We start from the raw sequence: 23,645 nt of genomic DNA, 5'->3' as shown, positions 1-23,645 counted from the left end.
TCCACGGAGCGGATTCCTCCCGATCAGAGGAAATCCGCCATTGCCGGAGGTGCTAACCTGGAAGTACTGTACTGCACCTAATTTTGAGGTGGAGAAGTAAGATGGGAGAAAAATGTGTTTTTGCACACCATATTTTCTTATTTCCCTGTTTCAGTGCTAGCCAAAAAGTGTCTTACCCCCCTCCACAAAATGTATTCTGTTCACAGTCTTCATATTATTTACTCTACTCATGCATGATTCTGTTTTCAACTGTGTATAAAACAACCTGTTGTTGCAACGTCTAGGAAAAGGACATGAAGCAATTAATCTAGCCCTGCTAACTTCTCTTCTACCTGTTATGTATAAAATTCAACTATTCTGCATAAAGTAAGCCTTTCAGACCAATTATATCTATATGATCCTAAATTCTCTCCAGCATCTTCTCTTGCTTGACACATACATTCTAGGAAGCAGCATTCGTGTGGGCTGGCAGCACTAACAACAAGATTAAAGAAAGTAAAGGACCTGCAGTAGTTTGGCAGTCAGAAAATGGAGACACAAAGGAACGGTCTGAAAAAGACTGAGAGCTGGATGGTAATTTAGAAGAGCAAAGCCTTGGAAAAATCTGTGATGTGAAAGAGATGAGAAGGCCCATTTAATGCTTAATAAAAAAGGTTGTTGACCTAGAAAAGAAACCATGGTTGCGGCTCCAATTTGAGATTTTAAAAGGATACTACTGGAGGTCAGTGCATAAAAGGTTTTCCTCAGACAGACTTTCCTCAGTTTTGCTTTCCTCCCCCCGTGCATCTCATTGTTTGTTGAACTCATGCCCTCAGCATAAGAAATAGCGAGGGAGCTAATAATCCATTTCCTTTTTCATTGAAATTTCATACACAGGGTGAATGAATAAATAAATATACTTGCATGCCTTTTCTATTTAAAAATGGCTACAAAGCCAAGAATTTTATAACATAGATATGAGAGAAGGGTTGTTTTTTTTTAAAAGGTTGTTCACATTCTTTTTCTTTTTACAAAAATCAACACATCTCCTCTTTCATGCAAAATAGTGGAAACAACATACACGTACAAACACACACAGTATGGTATAATGAATAGAGTGCTAACATTAGCTCAGATTGCCACTAAGCCCTAAAGGAAACTGGATTCACATCTCTTCTCAGTGGCAGCCACTCTGAGGGTTTTTGAGGTGGGGGCGGGGGAAGCAGCTGCGGGAATATTGGGTGGGTGGGGGGCAGAAGGAGCACGGAGAGGGGGCAGGAGGCACGGTGTGTTTGTGTGTGCGCTGCTTTGCCCTCCTGAAATGCTGGATGCTATGATACTGTTGTGCACCACCTGATACCTTTTGAGATGGTGGTATAAATGCTGTTTTAAATAAATGAATGAATATACATAAATAGACAGGGCTGAGGCAGAAAGTTTGTGGTGCTTCCATGCCGCCAACGGAACATCAATGGAAGTGGCTTGTGGTTCATTCAGCAGCTTTGCAGGAACTCTGGTGTGATTGGAGTCACCAAGGAGGGCTTTTCTCCCTCTCACTGGACTCTGAATTTGGCTGGGCCCTGACTTAAGTTTGGATTTAGGTTGCTATATTTGAATAATCTGAATACTTTGGGGTAGGTGATAGTCAAATATTTATTTCCTCGTTTTGTCAATAATACCTATGTCCTGTTATTGGGAGGGCAATTCAGGGCGCACGCACACACACACACACACCATTCCGCCAACCCCATCACTTGCCCCCTCCCTGCCATTGACCCTTTCAATAATGGTTCTGTGCTTAATCTCTAAAGAGAGAGATGCTGGGGCTTTAATCTGTTTTGAAGATACAACATCATTATGTAAGCCCTCCATGGGACACATCCCATTATTGATTGTGTTGTTCAAGCTATTGCACGCTGGGCCATACCACCAGCCTGCTGGACTCTGGTCCTATCCACTTTTCATCATCATTATACTAGTGTTGCCATATTTCAAAAAGTGGAAAATCGCCAAAAACACCGCTGACATGAGTTGCCATACATCCAGATTTTCCCAGACATTTTTGCGATTTCCGCCCAGACACTGTTTCCGACGGCCAAATCCTGGCTGTGTCCAGGAAATTCCAGATGTATGGCAGCCCCACGTTGTGCAATTTACCTCTGTGAAATGTTAGAGACTCTGAGTCTATTAATAGTTATTTAAATGATCAGGGAATGTACCAGCAGTAAGAGGTCCTTTGCCTCAAGAAGGCTTCTTTCTGCTAAAATGATTAAAGATACAGGAAGCGTAAGCTTCAAAAACAAATAAGACGTAACTAATGCTGTCTTCCCCTTCATGGATCACTGCCTTGCCGTGGCGAAGGGGCTTGAAGAACTCAGAGAAGCTATGAGCTATGCCGAGCAGGGCACCCAAGATGAACAGGTCATAGTGGAGAGTTTTGACCAAACGTGATCCACCTGGAGTAGGAACCGGCAAGCCACTCCAGTATCCCTGCCAAGAAAACTCCATGGACAAAGACAACAGGCATATAAAAGTTATGACGCTGGAAGTTATGACGCCCCTCAGGTCGGAAGGTGTCCAACATGCTACTGGGGAAGAGCGGAGGACAAGTACAAGTAGATCCAGAGCTGATGAAGCGGCTGGGCCAAAGCCGAAAGGACGCTCAGTTGCGGATATGCATGGAAGCGAAAGGAAAGTCCAATGCTGTAAAGAAAAATATTGCATAGGAACCTGGAATGTAAGAACAATGAACCTGGGTAAGTTGGATGTGGTCAAAAATGAGATGGCGAGAATAAATATTGACATCCTGGGCATCAGTGAGCTAAAATGGGCGGGAATGGGCGAATTCAGTTCGGATGACTATCATATCTACTACTGTGGGCAAGAAACCCGTAAAAGAAATGGAGTGGCCCTCATAGTCAACATAGTGATGTATGGAAGTGAGAGCTGGACCATAAAGAAGGCTGATCGCCGAAGAATTGATGCTTTTGAATTATGGTGCTGGAGAAGACTCTTGAGAGTCCCATGGACTGCAAGAAGATCAAACCTCTCCATTCTGAAGGAAATCAGCCCTGAGCGCTCACTGGAAGGACAGATCGTGAAGCTGAGGCTCCAATACTTTGGCCACCTCATGAGAAGAGAAGACTCCCTGGAAAAGACCCTGATGTTGGGAAAGATGGAGGGCACAAGGAGAAGGGGACGACAGAGAATGAGATGGTTGGATGGTGTTCTTGAAGCTACCAGCATGAGTTTGATCAAACTGCGGGAGGCAGTGGAGGACAGAAGTGCCTGGCGTGCTCTGGTCCATGGGGTCACGAAGAGTCGGACACGACTAAACAACTAAACAATGCTGTCTTTCCATTCATGGAAGGGTCTTTGATCCAGGGGCAGAGGGAGGGAAGCAATAGCCATAAATTCTTCCTTCCCTCTGCCAGCCTCTCCACCTCCAAAAAAACTGCTGCAGAGTATTCAGGGACTCTCTCGAACATGATGAAAGGTGACATGGAGGACTTTGAACATGACCCTGAAACAGATTCAGCAAAACAGTTGTTCACAAATATTGTATGGTGTTCTTCCACTCTTCATTATCCCACCTCTTCCGGACATTTAAAAGAACTCTGTTTCTGAATACCTGTATATGCAGGAATTTGAACATCTTGATATTCCTTCCAGTTTGGATGAACTTCCTCACATATTTATTTAAATCTTTTATAACTCGTTCACACAGTTTTCATCAATTCCTCATGCAGGGATTTCTACATATGCATTCAGAATATGTATTCAGAATATGCAAAACTGAAATAAGCATCATTCCAAAGATTTTCCTTCCGATTATCTGTTTTACCCTGCAGACCTCTACAAGGGAAGTCTGTCTGACAAGTTGTTTGCCTGCAAAGTTTATCTGAAATAACAAGATGTCGATGATTACTTTTATCGCTAAAGGGAAGGAAACCAATACCTTGAATTAAAAAAAATTGGAGCAATGCTTATGTACAGCTCTTCTGTTCTTCCAGCAGAACATGAAAGGATGAACATATTTTAACCTGTTTATGTGAGCAAAACATGGACCTTTTAAAGGGGGGGAAGTATGTTATTCCATCTGTATATCAGGCCACTGGCAGCCAATCTTGTTCTTCCTGAAGAATAATCATGTTCTCTAAACAGAAAAAGCAGAATGCACATGCTGCACTTGTGATGTGGATGTTAAGTGAGCAGGGGTGGGGGGGAGGGGAGAGATGGATTAGTATTACCACTGATTTCCTAACATCCATAGCCAAAAGGTTTAAGGGAAACTGAATCTGGACTGCAACCAGATCAACACTCATTTAATTTCTCTTTTGTCCTTATTGTTTTTGGGGAAAGGGGGGATATTATTTTTATTAGCACATTTCCTATAAAGGAAAGATATAGAAATAGATTAACTATATTGGCCTGGTACTTTCACATATCAGACTCCAAATATTCATTCTCTGTTCCTTTTTCCTACTCTCCTTTTTTTGGAAATATGTTGGGGGGTGGGGAATCCTCTTAGCAATTGCTACTTGCATTTGTATTCAATAAATTAATAAGGAGCTCTACATACAGAAATAAAAGCTCTAAATATACATTTTTATTAACAAAAACTAAGTTAATTTAAATAGAGTGCCTCAGTAATGTTTCTCTAAGGAACCATGCTTTTCTCATTGTATTTATTACTAAGTGGTATAAAGGCAAAGAAAAATCTCACATAAAGTTAAGTGAATTACAATATAATTGTCAGCAGTTTTATTTGTATAGCTTATTTAAAATGAAAACGCCTGCAGTATTCTCAGCAATTTCGTTGGATTTTTAAACTTACGTTGACTAATATAAGTTGCAGCACCAAAAATGCAAGCAAAGGCTCTTGTTTGTAAGTAAGAAAGAGAGGCAACTAATGGTACAGGCTGATCAGAAGTCCCAGGGCTCAGGCGTTAGAGTTCAGGAGTTCAAGAGCAGGGCAAGAACTGGATGGAAGTGATAAAATCCCGACAAGTTCCCAAGGCTTCCCCGCCAAGCTTTTAAAAATGAGACATGGTTGACTCATGAGACTCACTCACCTGGCTGAAATGTTGGAATTGCAAATGCATGCTCTGCTGTGAAGGCAGCACCTGAGGCGAGGCAAGAAGGCTGCCCTCTCCTGTTCGCTTGCTGCCACCCCCTACTCAGCCTCCTCCCTGGGCTGATCAAGGCCCTCCCCAGCCTCCACTGGGGCTCTCCGCTCCACAGGAAAGTTGTGGGAAGGGGAGAGGTGGCGTCCCAGATCTGCCTTCTGAAATGACTGGAATCAGGGTGGAAAGGAGATATGCCCTCTCTGCCAACCTAGGCCCCCACAATGGAAGTGCCCTTCTGTTTCTTCCTCCTGCAACAGAGCCTGCCAGCCCAAGCCCAGCAGTGCTGTGGGGCTCATGACAATTGAACCCTGTCAACCAATTACTTTTGAAATAAACTACAGTGATTTTGCTTTCTACTGGCAATAAAATTATTATGCAAAGGAAAGTAATTCCACATGTTATTCCCTATTGCTCCTCACAGTGATTTGGGCAAATATGACTGAAATGTGAGCTAGGATGTTGCCAGTTCAAATCATGCTTCATCTATGCACACACTCCTTAAGCAAGCCTTAATCTCTCAGCCTTACCATATTCATTGTGGAGATAATAACACTGCTCTAATTTATAGGGGGGTGTAGGCAGCTAAGCTGCACTCAGCAAAGACCCATTGAAATAAATCAGCCTAAGTTAGTCATGCCCATTAACTTCAGTGGCTCTGCTCTGAGTAGAATGAGCATAGCATGCATCATAGGGATTTTGTGAGGGGTGCTGAGAATTGATATCAAAAACTTCTCTGTAGTGTGTTTATTATGAATGCCAATTATCATACTATTATAACAAAGTAGTATTCAATTAGGTAAAGGTAAAGGTACCCCTGCCCGAACGGGCCAGTCTTGACAGACTCTGGGGTTTGTGCGCCCATCTCACATCTATAGGCCGGGGGCTAGCACTGTCCGGAGACACTTCCGGGTCACGTGGCCAGCGTGACAAGCTGCATCTGGCGAGCCAGCGCAGCACACGGAACGCCGTTTACCTTCCCGCTGGTAAGCGGTACCTATTTATCTACTTGCACCCGGGGGTGCTTTCGAACTGCTAGGTTGGCAGGCGCTGGGACCGAGCAGCGGGAGCGCACCCCCCCGCGGGGATTCGAACCGCCGACCTTTCGATCGGCAAGCCCTAGGCGCTGAGGCTTTTACCCACAGCGCCACCCGCGTCCCTAGTATTCAATTAAGTTTTACTAAAACTAGACCTACTGAAATTAATGGCCTAACTTAGCCATGTTCATTCATTTTTGTGGGCCAACACTGCGTGAAGCTTAGTTGACTATCACCCATAATTATCAATATCGTTTGACCATAATACAGCACCACATTACTAATGCTGAAGCCCATTAATATTAATGGCTTAAAGATATCTTCCTCCACTTTTTAAAATTTTATTTGCTAAAGTTAATTCTACACACACTCTCTCTCTAGCATTGCTTCATTAATCTATAATTAATATTATAACATATAATATTATAAATTTCAGAATAGAATACAAATCTCAGAATGATAAATAGAACATTTTAAATAGATTATAGTTTCTTATATTAATAAACATTAATGAATTCATTGTTTATAAGCCATTAAATGTACAAATACCAGAGTGGGTGAGTCAGAAGTATTTTTCTGCATGTGAAAAATGCTTTCTGCTCATGGAAGAGATCTTGCACGTCACGACTGAGCTCAAGAAAATTGAAACGAAACTTTTCTTTGGGTGTGTTCTGCGGAAATATTTATGGGTGAAGGCATTGCTCAGTTAGTGGAGCATGAGACTCTTAATTTCAGGTTTGTTGGTTTGAACCTCACATTGGGCAAAAAGATTTCTGCATTGCAGGGGGTGGCTAGATGACCCTTGTGGTACCTTCTAACTGTATGAGTCTATGAGTCTATGATTCTGTCTCAAAAAGTAGAGTTGAATTGATTGTGTTTAAAATTAATGAATTGCCTAAGAGCTTTCTTTGGCCTTTGGCATTGGGCCCACTTTCAAATCTTTATCGAAACAAGTAGGATATGAAGAAAGAAAGAAAGAAAGAAAGAGAAATGTTGTGTGCCCTGAGGGACAGGAAAGGAGGAAGTGGCAGCAGAACAGAAGTAAAAACGTTCTGGAATTGAAAATGACCACGACTTTTTTATTATTACAAATGCCGGTAGGCTTTGGCTTAGGCATTGGGCATGTATCCTGAATTAGCCTCCTGCCTGCAGGCTGATGTTGGACAGGGTCAGGCTTGGGTTAAGGGTCACCTCAAAACACAGGTCAACTAAGCTGTGTCCCCCCCCCCCCGCCGCCTTTGGAGGTTGTATGGCCCATTTGCTCCCCATTTTGGCTTCTGGACAGAATCTTCTTCTTAAAGGTACCCTGAGATACCGCATCTGCTCAAGGCAGATGATGCACCATCTCACCTGTCCGTCTCCCCCCCCCCCCGTGCCAGAATAGACTAAAGATTCAATCCAATGCCTTATCTGCTGAAAGTTGTGACAATTGCTATGAGGAAGGCAAAATCCTCAAATGGCCCAATTTGTTCCCAGCTCCAAAAACGATGATTTTCTCCATAGCAAAATCTTCTGAATGCAGTGCCCATGTGGCTGGTGGATTGATCTGCCGCTGATGACACTGCTGGCACTCAGCGCGACCAGCTTAAATCCCCTTGGTATCAGACTGGAGTGAAGTCTTGAGCCCTCTTGTCCACTGCCAAAGCACCCCACCCCAAAGGTCTTCATTGGCCAATTTTGATTTAAATTTTTGCAGGCTATCTCATCATCCTCTGCGGCCGGCCAGAGGCCAAAGCAAAGTGGCCAGCTCTGAAGGAGGAGGTGACTGCCCCTCCCCAAGGGGCCATGCCAGGCCGCAACTGTAAGGGGAAGCGATTTCTAACAGTGCTCTTGTTCATGGTTCAGCCAGCTAGCAGTTCTAGGATTTAATAAATTGGATTTAATAAGTGGTGCTGTGGGCTAAACCACTGAGCCTAGGACTTGCCGATCAGAAGGTTGGCGGTTCGAATTCCTGCTACGGGGTGAGTATCCATTGCTCGGTCCCTGCTCCTGCCAACCTAGCAGTTCAAAAGCACACCCAAAACTGCAAGTAGATAAATAGGTGCCACTTTGGCGGAAAGGTAAATGACGTTTCCATGCGCTGTTCTGGTTTCGCCAGAAGCGGCTCATGGCCCCGAGAAACTGTCTGTGGACAAACGTCGGCTCCCTTGGCCAATAAAGCAAGATGCGTGCCGCAACCTCAGAGACATCTGCGACTGGACTTAACTTCCAGGGGTCCTTTACCTTTTTAGGATTTAATAAGCTGTAAGGCACTGAAGCAGGGACTGTGGGGTGCAGGCAGGATTTTCCTGGAGTGGCAACTGACTCCATCGTACAGTTCTGATTTAGGGCAATGCTGAGATGACTTGATAGGTGAGACTTTGGTAGGGGGTTAGGAAGTGGGAATGAGAGCAGTAAAGGGAGACAATGATTGGACCAGGAAGGGTGAATCAGGTATGGTTTTTCTCTAAAATGCACATGAAAATAAATTTCCCATTCCCAGTTGCTACAGACCTGTGCGCATTTCACACTAGGGGGCAGAGCTGCACGGTGCACCCCCATTCCTGGCTCCCATGCTATGAAAATGAGAGTATTAATTCCCAAATAGGGCAAAAGTTGGGGAAAAATAAAATATTTATGCATGTTAGTTTCAGTACTTTTTAGATTCATGTATGTTATATATTTTTAATGCCCACAGTATTCCTTTCCTGAAGTACAATGCAATCACATTTTTTACAGGAAGCTTTGAGGTAATGTTTACTTTCTTGACAGTATATAACACCAAGGTTACAACTACTGACAAGAGGAGGTTTTAACAAAGAGAATGTCCTGTTAAAAAAGAGGAGGCTGGGCTGTGTTTGTTTAGAATCTATAGCTAGTTGAGCACAATAACAGCTGGAAATGACAGTATTTGTGTATTCTAAGAAAGAGATGTTGTGGTGCTCAACCTCTTCAGTCAGAAATGAGCTATAAAAAGCCTGTAATCTAAAACTGGCAACATCAGATGCTTGAGTGCAAAAATGGATTTTGTTGTTGTTTTCTCCTGGGATCAATCTAAAGGAGTAGAAAACCCAAGATGCTTTATTGTTCATTTTCTTTTCTTTGTATTCTGCAGGAGTACTAAAATGAGTTGGGAGGTTAGTGGGGTTCGCTCTTCCTGCTCAGCTTTGTCCAGGGGGGTGGGAATAGAATATGTCACTGGAAGCTATTGAACAATAGATGTCAAGCAGCATATTTGAGCAGGAATTCACAGAGCTGTCTGTATGTAAATCTTAATGTTACTGCTTCTGCTAGTATGTTTTATCCCACCTGGCCTCCCCCATCCTATGATATTTTACCACAGCACTCCAAGGTGTGTTAGGCTGAGAGATAGTAACTGTCCTAAGGTCACCCCATGAGCTTATGCCTGAGCAGGGGCTTGGAGCTTGTTCTCCCTTGTTCTCCTAGCGTGACGTGATAACTGCTGCATCCTGTTATCCTGGCACTCCTCTCCAGGGAGGCCACCTGGGCCTCCAATGGCACACCCCAGACCAGGAGCCTCTTCTCTCAGGGGAAGGGCTAGGCTGCCTCCCTGGTTTCCATGCACACATCCATACCATCTTATCAGGACCAGCCTTAGTTTATTGGCCTTCATCTGGCCCGCCTGCCTCAGTACTTGCACAGCCTTTCCTGATTCATGGGGAATGGAGAGAGAGAGGGGGGGGGCAGGGTTCACTCACTCACTTATTTGTTTTTATAGTTATATTAGAGACATTGCATTCCCAATCCCTCCTAGTGGTTTCATATATATATATATATATTAAATATTCTGGGGGACAAGGTGGAACTTGATGGCAGACTGCCTACACATTCTGTGCCCATTATTTGTTGAAATCTGCCCTGCTTAGATGGATGTCAAGTGCATAATGATAAGGTTACACAGGAAAGAAGGAAAGAAAAAGTATGATGCTTTCACATAGCTGAGTCTGAACATCCTTCTAGTTCATTTTTCAATTAGAGCTAATGTTCTAACATCCCCCTATAGTTTCTTGATATAACTTTATCTGAGTGGGTGGCTATTTAAAACTAAAAATGTAAACCTTCACCTCCGCATTTCTTGTCTACTTCCCTTACTGAAGTGTATAATGAAAGTTATTTTTTAATGCTTGCCTTTTTTATTTTAAAGAGAGGATCACAGTCTATTTGTCATAGAAAAATATCATCAGCATGGTAATTGTAGAATAATGCAATGCACAGACTAATGTTAGCAAAATAAATAAATAAATATTACTTCACATGGTAAGAAGACTAATGGGGCACATCTTAAATTAGTTTAGTTTATACATAGCTGTGCCAGTAAAAGGAGTATTCACATACATTTTATTTAATTATTAGTGCATTCATCTGGGTGATATTTCTATTCATGAATATCCCTTTCTTAACCACATTTCTGCACCACATCTAAATTAAAACTATTTTTTCCAGAGTATACAGATTTGAAGTTTGTAACATTTTGATATGCCATTAGGTATTATAGACTGTTTTATTTTTCTGATAGGGCATTCTTTTCCTAGCATTTCTGTGTTGTTCAAATATTTAATTAGTGATTTAAATTTGTATCCCCACAGCCAAGAACTAGCATAACAGCAGCATCACAGAACCTGTACTCTGTGTGTGTGTGTTGCACATCTCTCAGTGCACAATGTGCTCTGCTGCTGAATCCCTATCACTTTGTTCCAGGATACACAGTCGGAGAGCCTGAGGAGAGCATCTGCATGCATATGTCAGACCCCCCTCTTTTTCTAGGAAGTCTTCCTAGTAAGAATGGGTCATTTCAGGCCAGGGATAGTGGGGCCTGCCCCATTGCTAGACTTTGGCGAGAAGGTTGGGGGGAACACAGTACCTGCATTTGTTACCACCTCTGCATTTCCCTTCCCCTGACTGGTGGAAGGTTTCTTCACTTTTGGACAGGGGGAGGATGAGGTTCAACACAGACTTGTTCTATTCTCTCATGGCAGAATGGTGTTCGCCCAGTCTTTTGTCTTTTTTCTGCATTCGGTCAGGGACCCTTCCAAATCCCTACTTATGTGAAGATTTCCATAGTTCAGTGATGCTCCTCTGTTTTGCATACAGAAACTTCTGTCCCTGGCATCAGGAAGAAGAGCTGGCAAAGTCCTCTGCTTGAGTCTCTGAAGTACCACTGCCAGTCACTGCCATGTGGCCCTGGGCCAGATGGAGCAAAGATCTTAGTCAGAGCCAGTGTCATACGTTTCGGGCCAATTTTATTTACTTTAATATACCAGAGGTTAATATTGTAATATTCTATGAAGGTTATTTCTATTTATAACTCAAGTTCTAATAAAACATTTATCATAAGGGGGCGGGTGTGTGTATGAGAGAGACAGAGAGAGAGAGAGGGGGGGGGGGATTTTCACATTTGTCAAAGACCAATACTGGCAGCTTCAGCCCTGAGCCTCAGGTCTCTTGACAGATGCATCTTGAGTATAGTAGGTACATGTATTATTACTGTTATTTGTATACTGCTACAAAAAAGCAAACAAAGCTAAATGACAATGGTTTGAGTATCTGCAAATACAAAATTGTCTTCAAATAAATAAAGTGAACAACTTACCAGAATGAAAGCTTTACACGTGTGGGGATGGATGTGGGCATATAAGGAACCTAAAATGGAAAACACTATTAGAATAATGTATCTCATGCTATCCGAGGGCCTTCTGGCGGTTCCCTCATTGCGAGAAGCAAAGCTACAGGGAACCAGGCAGAGGGCCTTCTTGGTAGTGGCGCCCGCCCTGTGGAACGCTCTCCCATCAGATGTCAAAGAGATAAACAACTACCTGACATTCAGAAGACATCTGAAGGCAGCCCTGTTCAGGGAAGTTTTTAATGCGTGACATTTTAGTGTATTTTTGGTCTTTGTTGGAAGCTGCCCAGAGTGGCTGGGGAAACCCAGCCAGATGGGCGGGGTACAAATTAATAATAATAATAATAATAATAATAATAATTATCATTCTTGGTCTGCTATCTGGTTTGTTGCCCCCATGCATATATTTTTTTTAACACTGCAATCAGAAGTAAGCCTCACTAAGTACAATGGTACTTCCAGGTAAATGAGTATAGGATTGCAGTTTAAGTTGTCCATTTAAAATATATATAGTTGCTACAGGAAACTTTGAGAAGGGGACTATAAATATTTTAATAAATAACATAAGAAAAGTAAGTGATTTCAGGGTAATGAATTTTTGCGCTTTTTACTTTGGATAGTCTGAGTGGCGTTCTAGTGAAACCTGGAAACAAATGTAACAAAGAGGCACATATTTATATTTTTGGTGGACACAGTTTTTTCAAAAAGAAATATAGTAATAAAAGAAATTTCAGAATGTCAACTGGATCTACATATTTCCCATAAGGATGAAGAAAATACAATATGTATACAGTCATACCTTAGGTTGAAGTAGCTTCAGGTTAAGTGTTTTCGGGTTTCGCTACTTGCGCATGTGCAGATGCTCAAAATGATTTCACGTGCATGCGCGGAAGTGGTGAAACACGACCTGCGCAGACGTGCAGTCGCGTGTTACGTTCTACTCAGGATGCGAACGGAGCTCTGGAACGGATCCTGTTCGTATCCAGAGGTACCACTGTACATGCATATACAGTAACTTGTGGACTCCTGTGTCATGGGCCAGGAGTCGCCTTCACCTGCTGAGCCTGAAGTGACTCCACCTGCTGGTTATCAGCCTTCTTGCTCCGGATGAGAACCAGCTGCTTCCAGCTTTCTGAAGCAGGGTTTCCAGCCTCAGCCAGTTGTTGGAAACAACATTCCTCGTTCCTGACCAGACCTTGCTGCTTCTTGCTTCTCATGACTTTGGACTTTCAGCTTTCTTGACCCTCGGACCGTCTTACTATGTGAACTGAAATACCCCTGACCTTAGGACTTGACTAAACCTTGTATATGGACTCTGCCTCCAGGCCCCCTGAGACTTGGCTGGTTGGCTGGCCTCTCCTGCCTCTGAGGTCTCTTGTGGCTGGGCAGCAGCATGACAATGTTCTGTTTCAGCAGAAATGAAAGGTTCTTAGAAGTGTCTGTAGTGCAATTTGTTTATTGCCATTTTAATGTGATTTGAAATTTTGTTGGATGCTGCTTTGAACATTGTGAATGAGTGGGATTTAAATATTTTAAATAAGTGTAATAAAAATATAACATAGAACAAAGGAGACAAGGCTATTGGGAAATATGTTCATCACATAAGTAGCATCTGTATGGGTGGTGTGAATAGGCATTGTCAGAAATAATAGCACACAGGAGAAATGCACATGCAGTATGAGAGTCCTGTTGAATCAGTGCAATATGGGCAATGTCAAATCATTAGGCGATTTATGAGGTAGTTGAAACCCCTTGTTACCTAATGGCTAGAAATACAGAATTTATTATCACTGTAAATGTCAGAAAACTGTAATTCTTTGACCTTAAAAGAAATGTTTTCGATGATATCATACACAACAGTTTTCAGATCTGTAAAATGTCAAACCTCCAATTGAATATAAGCAAAAAAAACATTATTTCATCACCAAAATTTGATTTACATGAAGGAAGAAATGTTTCAAGCTGAAATGAAACCCATCCATTCATAAAGGCATTGTTAATTATAGGATGTGCCAGTCCTGTTCTGCTTGCTGAGATTTGAAACCCTTCTTTCATATTACTCTTTCCATATAATTGATTAAACCTTCCTGGACAAGGAAGAGAGCCAGTGCGCTGCCCAACCAGTTCTGTGTGCTGAAGGGAACATTAGTTCTTGAGCCGAAGTCCAGTCACTCAACCCACTTCAGACTCTGACCCCATTTCTCCAGTCCCAGTAAACCAGTAACCCAGTAAACCATAGCTAACACTCTGAACAGGGGCAATTTGCTCCTGCTACGCATATGGGAGAAACAATGATCCCTGGCTTATGTCTGAGCTGGAGACTGTGACTGCTTTGATCCAAAGCAGGCTCTGCAACCAATGTTTGTTTGAACTGAAGACTGTTTGCACCTATCTTACCCTGACCATGGATCTTTTATATCATTGCTATCAAAATACTTCCTTTTTATAAATGTTATTTTTGCATTTTTCATTTTACATAAACAAATGAATTAAAAAACATATAATCCCTTTTGACACCCCCTCCCCGCATTGTGGGTCTTAATGTAATGATTCCCCCCTCTGCATCTCTTTCATAACTATTTTTATAAATCCTTTGTCAATCCATACTTCGAACTTTTACTACAGGTTTTCGGTCAAGTATCCAAATTAAGGTTTATTGCAGTTTGGACTTCTGCTCATAGAGTATGAAGTAGGGACAGGAAGGAAAGGGGAGATGTCACACACGTCTGATGCCCACTCCTAATCTCATAATGCATAGGAAGGTGTGTGTGTGTGTGTGTGTGTGTGTGTGTGTGTGTGTGTACGTGCACAGAAGCAACATAGGCCATTAAATGCATATACGCAGGATCAGGGCCCCATATATTGACAATAGGAAGTGATATATCTTTTTCCAATTCTAATGGTGTCCTTGAGGAGGGTAATGCCTTAAATTTTCATATTAATTTAGGAATTTGAATTGGCAGGTCAATGCTGTATTTTTTAATCAATTTGGAAATACCTTCTTGTATAAACCTTTGTAATTTATCAGAACTTGCCAAGTGGCAAGTTTTGTGTCACATTCTTTCTAAGTGTGTACAGAACACAGCAGTGCTTCTAACCATCTGTGAAAAAGCTGCCATGCAGGAGAAACCTGGGAATCATAGAATCATAGAATCATAGAGTTGGAAGAGACCACAAGGGCCATCGAGTCCAACCCCCTGCCAAGCAGGAAACAGGGAATTGCTAACAATAATGATGAATGTTAATCTCAAACAAGCTAGAGATAGAAACTGCCTTGTTTCAAGTTGGTCAAGCTAAAATTGCATTTGGGAACAGCTGTTTTCCTTTTATTGAAAAAGAAGACAGTTTAATATTTCTGTGCTCTCAGGAAACATATACATTAAAAGTGCCAAAGGTCACGCAATAAAAATTATTAGCAAGTCAAATACCGGTTGTAATTTGTTGTAATTTACCTCACCATATGTCTGTTTTGTTTCACATTTGAACACTCCAGTTCTATTTAAAATATATATATTCCAGCAGAACCTGATGAATGTTATTAATAACCGCTGAGGTAACCATTGTTGAAAGCAGGCAAAATATAAGTTGTCATGCTTTTTAAACTGGAAGCTAATAGATACCCTTACCTTCAACAGCAAATTGTAGGACGATCATTGGTCACAATATGCTGCACAACCACCACAAAGTACCAAAGTCTAATTATATATTTCAGTGCAAAATCATGAAATAGGAAAAAATTTAGCCTCTCTTGGGACAATGAGACTAAACTTCTGAATTCTCTAGATCAGTGCTTCTGGTTTCGCTTGGTGTAATACTCAAGACAGGTCAATGCACATCAAATCATAATTCAATTTTATAATAATATAAAACCAGATCTCACTACATTTCAAATATTACTAAAATCAGTATAAAATATCCATCAAAAAAATTCCAGCACAAACTAGCCACTAAAAGCAGCAATAAAAAGGTGGGACTTTAAGACCCATTTAAAGGTGGTGAAGTCTGCTTTTAGTATTGGTCGTAGTCGTCAGGGAAAACCCCGGATGGAGGTGCTTTTCTTTTGCTTGTCTTCCTGAGAAAAATAATGGGGAGTCACGGGGGGAAATGTGAAATTTGTGTGATTCAGGAAATGTTTTCCTTCATTTTATCTTATTCCTTTAATAACTTGGAGGCAGCGATAAGTTTATCAAGTTGTTTCCCGACCAGATGTGAAGCTTTTTTCAAGGTTACAATAATTTAAAGACACAGAAGCCTTTGGTGGGATGAGATCTAGGCAACTGATGCCACAGACTGTTTATCATGACTTCATGACTTCACATCACTGATTATGTATATTGAGCATCTCTAGCTTCTGTTCCATCCAAACACTCAGGTGCCCAGTGTAGATGTGTAGATGTGTAGATGTTCAGTGTCAAAGTACATGCGGAGCGGGGAATCACGGTTGTAGAAGCCGGTTTTTGGTGAGGCTTAAACATCTCATTAGGATCACACAATTCTGTCTGAATAGACCTTTATGCAGTCTCTCTCAGTGGCCCATTCTGCTGAAATGTTGGATATTTCTCATTCACAGATAGCTTAGACATACATGTTACCCATGAAGACAATTCCATTGAATCTGGTGGCGCCGCTTGGGTGTTACTTGAGCCCAATAACAGTGATTTTCAATTTGGAGGTGGAAGCGGTTTCAGATATTGGTATATCTATGCTTCAGAGTTGATAATGTATCTTGAATTGTAGCATAAACTGAAGCTAGTCCTAGCTTTGTAAACAAAACCACATCCACATTAGCCACTGTAATAAGCTATGTCCCATTCTATTCATGTTCTAAAGCAGTGAGGCTAACCTGTCTCCCTCCAGCTCTTGGTGGACTCTGACTCCTGCCATGTGTCTGACTGTTGGCCAGGCTGCCCAGGATTCATGGGAGTTGGAGTCCAACAGCAAGTGGAGGGCTGCAGGTTAGCCACCCCTGTTTTTAAGGAGAGTTAAATAATTCCAAATAATGCAATGGGCATATAAATGCATCAGATGAAAATGACTATGACAGCCTCTGCATTGCCGCTTTATGTTAGGACGAAGTCCTTCTGCAGTTGGGGGTGGGGGAGAATGCTGATATCACTGTGCCATGGCCTCCTAAAGTACTTTCACTTGAGTTTCCAGGGGCTTCTGTACTGGAAATAATTAGATCCCGTGAACAAAAAGAAAGCAAAACCTTTTTACATTGCTGAGCTGCTGAAAGAAAAGCAAGGGCACCTAATTAATGGTACACATATGGCACCCTTTGAGGAATGAATGTGATTCCCTTTTGCAAGTGGCAGCCCAACCATACTTGTGTCACCAACCCAGCTGCTAATTAAATGGTATTCACTTCTGGTTGTACGACTCTTGAGCAGCTTTCGCATTTTGTAGGAGCCCTGTAATTAAGGCAGAGGGGGGACACCCTATGAATTCTGCATTGTGTGTTACATTCTAGTGGCAAGAGCTTATTTTCTCTGATATACTATACATGTTATTTTTACCAACCAGTTGCTACAGATTATTACAAAGGCACTTTGAGAAAATAGTTGTGGCTTTTTCTTTTTCTAAAAGGTGTTTAAAAGGCAGTCTAGAGAAAGACAGGGAGAAGATAATGTTCCACACACACACAGGCTTATTGAAGACAGTGGGATGTGCGCAAGCTGAAAAAAGGACTTGTGCCATTTTTACTTGGATTCAGAGAAATGAATTATCTATTTTTAATCTTCTTTACATAGGAAAATATCAATTTAAGAAGGGAAAGGGGATAAAGAGTAAAGGAAGTTATTACAAATTACAAACGGGACCTTAGAGAAGAGCCCTTTCCTGCAGCCCATCACCCAAGTTTGCAATAAGCCGAGGAGTGGGTTGGGTTTGTTTCTCAAACATTCTCCCCTCCTTGCCTAAGTTAAGGTCACCAAACTTTTTTTCAATGAACCTGGAGACACTTTTCAACGTCAGTGGATTTTGTATGGGGACTGATTTGTAAATTCTGGGACTGCCCTTGGGAAATGGGGATGTCTGGTAACCTTAGCCTAGGTGCCAGTTCAGATTAGAGCAGGGGTCTGCAACCTGCGGCTCCGGAGCCGCATGTGGCTCTTTTACACCTTTACCGCGGCTCCGGGGCGGATACTAGCGAGGGGAGGAGGCGCATTGTGCACCCCGACACTCCCCACTGTGGCAGGCGCTGTACTGGCTGTGACGTCGCATGGGGGCGGTGCGTGCGTTAGTCCCGACGTCACCTTCCCGCCCGCTGTCAGATCGCAGCTCTGGAGATATATTTGTTTTAAATGTCGCAATGGTTTTGCGGCTCCCAGGTTTTTTTTCCTTCGGAAACGGGTCCAAGTGGCTCTTTTTGTCTTAAAGGTTGCAGACCCCTGGATTAGAGGATTTGGGGCAGATATCTCCTTCACAGTCTCCTAGGGTAAAGGGCAAGTAGCTTTCTCAGAGTACTTGCTACATATATGATGTATGATGAGGACATCAAGTAAGATTTGATTGTATTTTGAAGTTGTGAATGAATTAGCTGGGTTCAGCATTCAAAACATTAGGAGTGAGTTGTTTTCTATTTATTAATATTTGGAACCTTAGGTTTTAAAAAAAATCTGTAATGTTTCTAGAGTGTATGTATGGTAGGTATAATGTAGCTGATGGAACTTCCTTCCTGAAGCAAATGCCTTAACAAATTGCTGGGGTACTATGGTTCTTTTGATTTTATTTCTTAACCCCTACTTCCTCCTTTTGCTCCCTACAGCTTGGCTTTACATCCGAGGAAAGACATTGTTGTTACTGGAAGTGATGACCGCCTGTGGAAGATGTGGGCCTTTCCCAATGGGAACATCATCATGAAGGGTGAAGGTCATACTGATTGGCTTTCTGGGTGCTGCTTCCATCCAAGGTCAGTAAAAACAGCCTTGTGAACCAGTACTAATCCCTTCTGGAAAAGTGCTTGTTTGCTATGCCTTTTCTAGCCGGTCTGCTTTGATGACTTTCTGTTCTGAGAGGATCCTTCTGCTGAATTTCCAAACATGTAGATAAATGTTCCTTTGCCTTTCACTGTGTTGACTTAAGATTGATTGCTTTCAGTATTTTGTACATTTCAGACTTTTGCCCACATGCTTGTGCATCTCACAAAGTGTAATAAGCTTTTCAGATCTCTCCATGCCAGTCTCTCTGTGCTTATCACAAGGCTGAATTAGATGCATACTTAAAATCACCTATAAATACTGCAATTGGCTTTTTAAATGTTTATTTTATTTGTCCGAATGGTATCTATTTTCTCTCCCATGTTACCTAGAGAACAAGTGCATCAACCTTTCCCTAAAACTTCTCCCACCATGACTTAAGAAAAAGAAGCAGTGATTTAAGACATTGAGATAGCCAACAACTCATTGCATTTAATTACCATTAGAAATCAGACAGGTAATGCAGTTTTACTCGGGAAAAGACAGTCTTCATTCATCTCTCTCTCCTCCTCTCTCTGTATAACTAAGGGCAATTTCATAAACCCTTTTGACTGCAATACTCTGGTTTCTCTTCAGATCGTATAAATCCATAGACCCTTTTGACTGCTTATTTGCACAATTAACTGGGCATGTGAGTGGTTTATTAGCATAAGACTCCATAGTCAGAGAAGGGAGCTCATTCAAAATCTTAAGGACAAGCAGATCTAAAAGTCATCTGAATTGGACATTATTAGTTGCTTAGTCAACTCTCTCTCTCTCTCTCTCTCTCACACACACACACAGACACACACACACCCCACACAGTGGTGGGGATGGAGGATCTCTCCTTTCATCTGATACCCTCTCTCCACTCCTTTGCTACCCTTTCCCTCCTGCTCAGCCCTCCCTTGCTTCCGCTTGCCTCTTACTTTCCCCCTGATTCTTCAAAGGTTGCCACTGCGATTTCCTATTGTTTGCCCTGTTCTGGGAAATCCTTGGTTGCACTGGCGACACCTTGACATACACTCCTTTTACTTGCTTGTTCACTGAAACATCAGGCCAAATGGCACAGCATCTGCTTCTGCTGCAGACTGTTACTTTACCCAGGAGATTCCTTGTCTCCAGTTCCACATCTTGGTAGTGGATAGGAGGAACCAATGCTTAGTGTTGCTAGACTTCCACTGCATCTGGGATGTGGTGGTGATGAGTCCTTCCCAGCTTCATAGTTCAGACACAATTGATGTGCTTCGCATGTAGAAGCTCCCAACTTACCGTATTTTTCGCTCTATAACACGCACCTGACCATAACACGCACATTGTTTTTAGAGGAGGAAAACAAGGGAAAAATATTCTGAATGAAACAGTGGACGTATCATTTTTGTGCTTCATGCTGTGGCCACAGACATGTGATCTGATGGTGAATTTGGGGTGACCCAATGCAAAAATCCTGAGAATCCCTGTGGATCCATGCTTTGTACCACTTTTTTGCACCATAGCAGCCCCAGGCAACAGTGGGTGCGTGATTTTGGGGGGGCAGGCTGTAGCCATGGACATGCTATGTGCTCTGATGGTGAATTTTGGCTGACCCAATGCAAAGATCCTGAGGATCCATGTGGATCCATGCTTTGTAACCACGTTTTTGCACCATTGCAGCCCCAGGCAACAGTGGGTGCGTAATTTTGGGGGGGGCAGGCTGTAGCCATGGACATGCTATGTGCTCTGATGGTGAATTTGGGGTGACCCAATGCAAAGATCCTGAGGATCCATGTGGATCCATGCTTTTTAACCACATTTTAAGTGGGGAGGGAAGGAAAAACACAGAAGGCTAAGAATGCAGGAGAGGGCTATAACATGAGGAAAGGAAGGCAAAAGTCCCCCGTCCCCACCCACACAAGCCAGCCAGCGCTCTCTCTCTCTCTCTCTCTCTCGCTCTCTCTCTCTCTCTCCCTCCCATCTGCATGTTTTCCGGCTGCCTGATATTTATTTTTTTTAATTGCCTTGACAGAAGAAAGCATTTTAACTGCATTAAGAACTATTTAGCAGCGAAACCTAAGCTTTGCCATCCCTTAAGAGGTACACAACACTGTAATCTTCCAGATCGCATGAACTTACAGGCAAAACACTGTTTAAGGATTTCATCCTTTTAAATTGAAGAAAGCATATTTGAATGCTGTGTGTCCCCAAAAACAAAAAGCAGGAAGTCAAATCAGAATTTTAAGCTGAACCTGTAATCTCTCTCCCTTCACAAACATTGTTCCCTCCGGAGCACAGAGAGGAAAGCAGACACTCTGCTTGCCTGGAGGGGAGGGGCTTTCCCTGCTCTTTGTTCCGTTTCAGCAAACACAGCAAGGAAACAGAGCGGGTGAGCAGTAAGACCCTGAGGCAGAATGCAGGAAAGCAACCACTTCCTCTGCTTGCCTGGAGGGGAGGGGCTTTCCCTGCTCTTTGTTCCGTTTCAGCAATCGTGAAGCCCGATTTGATTTTTGTCTGATTTTTCGGCTCCAGGGACCACACATTCGCTCAATAACACGCACAGACATTTCCCCTTCCTTTTCAGGAGACAAAATCTGCATGTTATAGAGCGAAAAATACGGTAAATCCCCAGCATTTCTAGTGATGGGAAAAATCTCTTCCAAAGACCCCTGGAGAGTAGACAGTACTAGACCAATGATCTTACCCAGTATAAGCAGGATCAAATGTTCCATTGAAAAGGCATTAGGAACACCATTGATGGATTATCTGTCAAAGTATCACCCATACATGAAGTTGTGGGCAGGATTTTAAATATAAGCAGTGGATTTAATGATAGTGAAGTTCAGATAATATAAACATATATATTGCAAAACAGCTAATAAAAAGAAGTAAAAAAACAAACATCAGGAAAGATGAGGTGGGAAGTCTAGAAGTACTTTTTCTTCAGAAAATTCTGTATGACATTAAATGTTTGGGAATATTTTTGGAGATTTAAAAAAAATGTTAAGAACAAAATGGCATCTGGACAAAATAGCAGGTCACTGCCACTTCTGTACAGACTAAGAGGAAGCAGGTTTTTAGTGTGGCAGCAGCAGTGGGCTGTCCTTCCTGGGGCTTGTAGCTAAAATTTAACTGTTAACTATGGGCTACTTGAATTAAGGGAGGCTTAGAGGTGAGGGATTGTTTTGAATTCTCCCCCTATCCCACGAACACTATCCCTTCACAAGATCAGGAGTTACAGCTTGCCATGTGAGGTAAGATCTCCTGTCCCAATACACCCCACTTCCATTTGTTTGATGCTGTGAACACTGCAGCTTCTGTGAAGGAAGGGTATGGTCAATTTGTTGGAGGGAGTGGGGAGTCTATCACAGGACCTTGGAGCATGAGCCATGGTTCACTATAGGTAGGAAGGGTGTCAGAGAGGCAGGGAGAGCTTGGATATTGAGTAACGGGCTTAAGTTCCATTTTGTATTATTGAATTTTGCAAGTTTTATAAATGACTGAATAATAACAATAAATTAGTAGAATAGTTGGAAGAGGCAGAGCCCAAAGGGAAATGGGAAAAGAGGCCAGGAAAGGAAGGGTAGATAGGAGTTGAGTGACTTCACACATGGCAGAAAGGGTTGGGTTACTGTTGACAAGCTTGAGAGCTATCTCTGTTGGTAGAACATGAGACTCTTAATCTCAAGGACATGGATTCGAGCCCCATGTTGGGCAAAAGATTCTTGTGTTACAGAGGATTAGACTAAATGACCCTTGTGGGTCCGTTCCTATTCTGTAATTCTATGACTCTATGAGACTGAGGGACTTGTAAACACTGAAGCAATGAATCCTAAGATATAGGTGTGTGTGTGTTAAATTACACATATGAATAACTAGCAAAATCTTTGTCCCATTTACTGTTGACGTATAAATGTTTGTGGGCTCCCTTTAAGGTGGCAGGTAGGGATGTGGGTGGCGCTGTGGTCTAAACCACTGAGCCTAGGGCTTGCTGATCGGAAGGTCAGCGGTTCAAATCCCCATGACAGGGTGAGCTCCCGTTGCTCGGTCCCTGCTCCTGCCAACCTAGCAGTTCAAAAGCATGTCAAAGTGCAAGTAGATAAATAGGTACCACTCCAGCGGGAAGGTAAACGGCGTTTTTGGGCACTGCTCTGGTTTCACCAGAAGCAGCTTAGTCATGCTGGCCACAGGACCCAGAAAAACTGCGGACAAACGCCGGCTCCCTCGGCCTGTAAAGCAAGATGAGCGCTGCAACCGTAGAGTCGTTTGCGACTGGACTTAACTGTTAGGGGTCTTTCATGTCTGTTATGACTGAACATTCTTCCACTTTATTGCAGGGCGAGGAACCCTTCACATAAAAAAACTAGCATCTCAGGTAGAAGGCTAAACTAGAACTCTTTTACATGACACGCCAGTTTTCTATGGGCAGAGTGTTTTAATATGGAGGAGCTATCCATCATGTGATTCCCACCAGCCGTGCTCGTGACAGAGGTTTATACTTCAGTGAGAACTAAGCATTTTAATACATGTCACTAGTATGTTTGGTTGTTTTGCTTCTGGGAGGGTGGTGCATAGATGCATGTCTGTCAAAATATTCTAGTTGATTATGTAATGTAGTTCCTACTGGACCAGTCTTAAGAACATCAAAGTAATTTATGGAATAAAGGGGTGGGGGCAATTGGAAGAGAACACTACCCCTTGTAGCGCTGCTGGGCATACTAATAAGATTTTGATCCTGTATTGTTACCATGGCATCCAGTGACTCGGCCTCCAAGGATTTCTCATTAGTTTTTGACCAACACACTTTTCAAAAGGCTTTCCTCTTTTTCACTCAGTTATTAAAATTAAAATAAGCCAGTCTGAATTTATTTTCACCGCATGGTACTGAAAGAATAGAAAAAAAGCTGCTGTTATTTTTGTACGTCGTTGAAGTCATTCAATATATGAATTTCTT

General features: G+C 42.4%; 1 protein-coding gene across 3 annotated transcripts in view; it reads left to right on the top strand.

The window, feature by feature from the left end:
* SPAG16 (sperm associated antigen 16) overlaps positions 1-23,645 on the top strand; it is a 448,643-nt gene that overhangs the window by 179,029 nt on the left and 245,969 nt on the right. For 2 of the 3 annotated variants that reach the window (XM_082228122.1, XM_082228124.1), the window contains exon 11: positions 18,529-18,672. The exons of the other annotated variant lie outside the window; for it this stretch is intronic. In XM_082228122.1, coding sequence (XP_082084248.1) covers positions 18,529-18,672 — 144 coding nt within the window. The remainder of the gene's footprint in view (positions 1-18,528; positions 18,673-23,645) is intronic. 3 annotated transcript variants of the gene reach the window in all.

Source organism: Podarcis vaucheri (assembly GCF_965113315.1).
Source record: "Podarcis vaucheri genome assembly, chromosome: 1".
Taxonomy (NCBI): Eukaryota; Metazoa; Chordata; class Lepidosauria; order Squamata; family Lacertidae; genus Podarcis; species Podarcis vaucheri.
The sequence above is the reverse complement of the archived record's forward strand: the minus strand, read 5'-3'. Positions and strand labels throughout refer to the sequence as shown.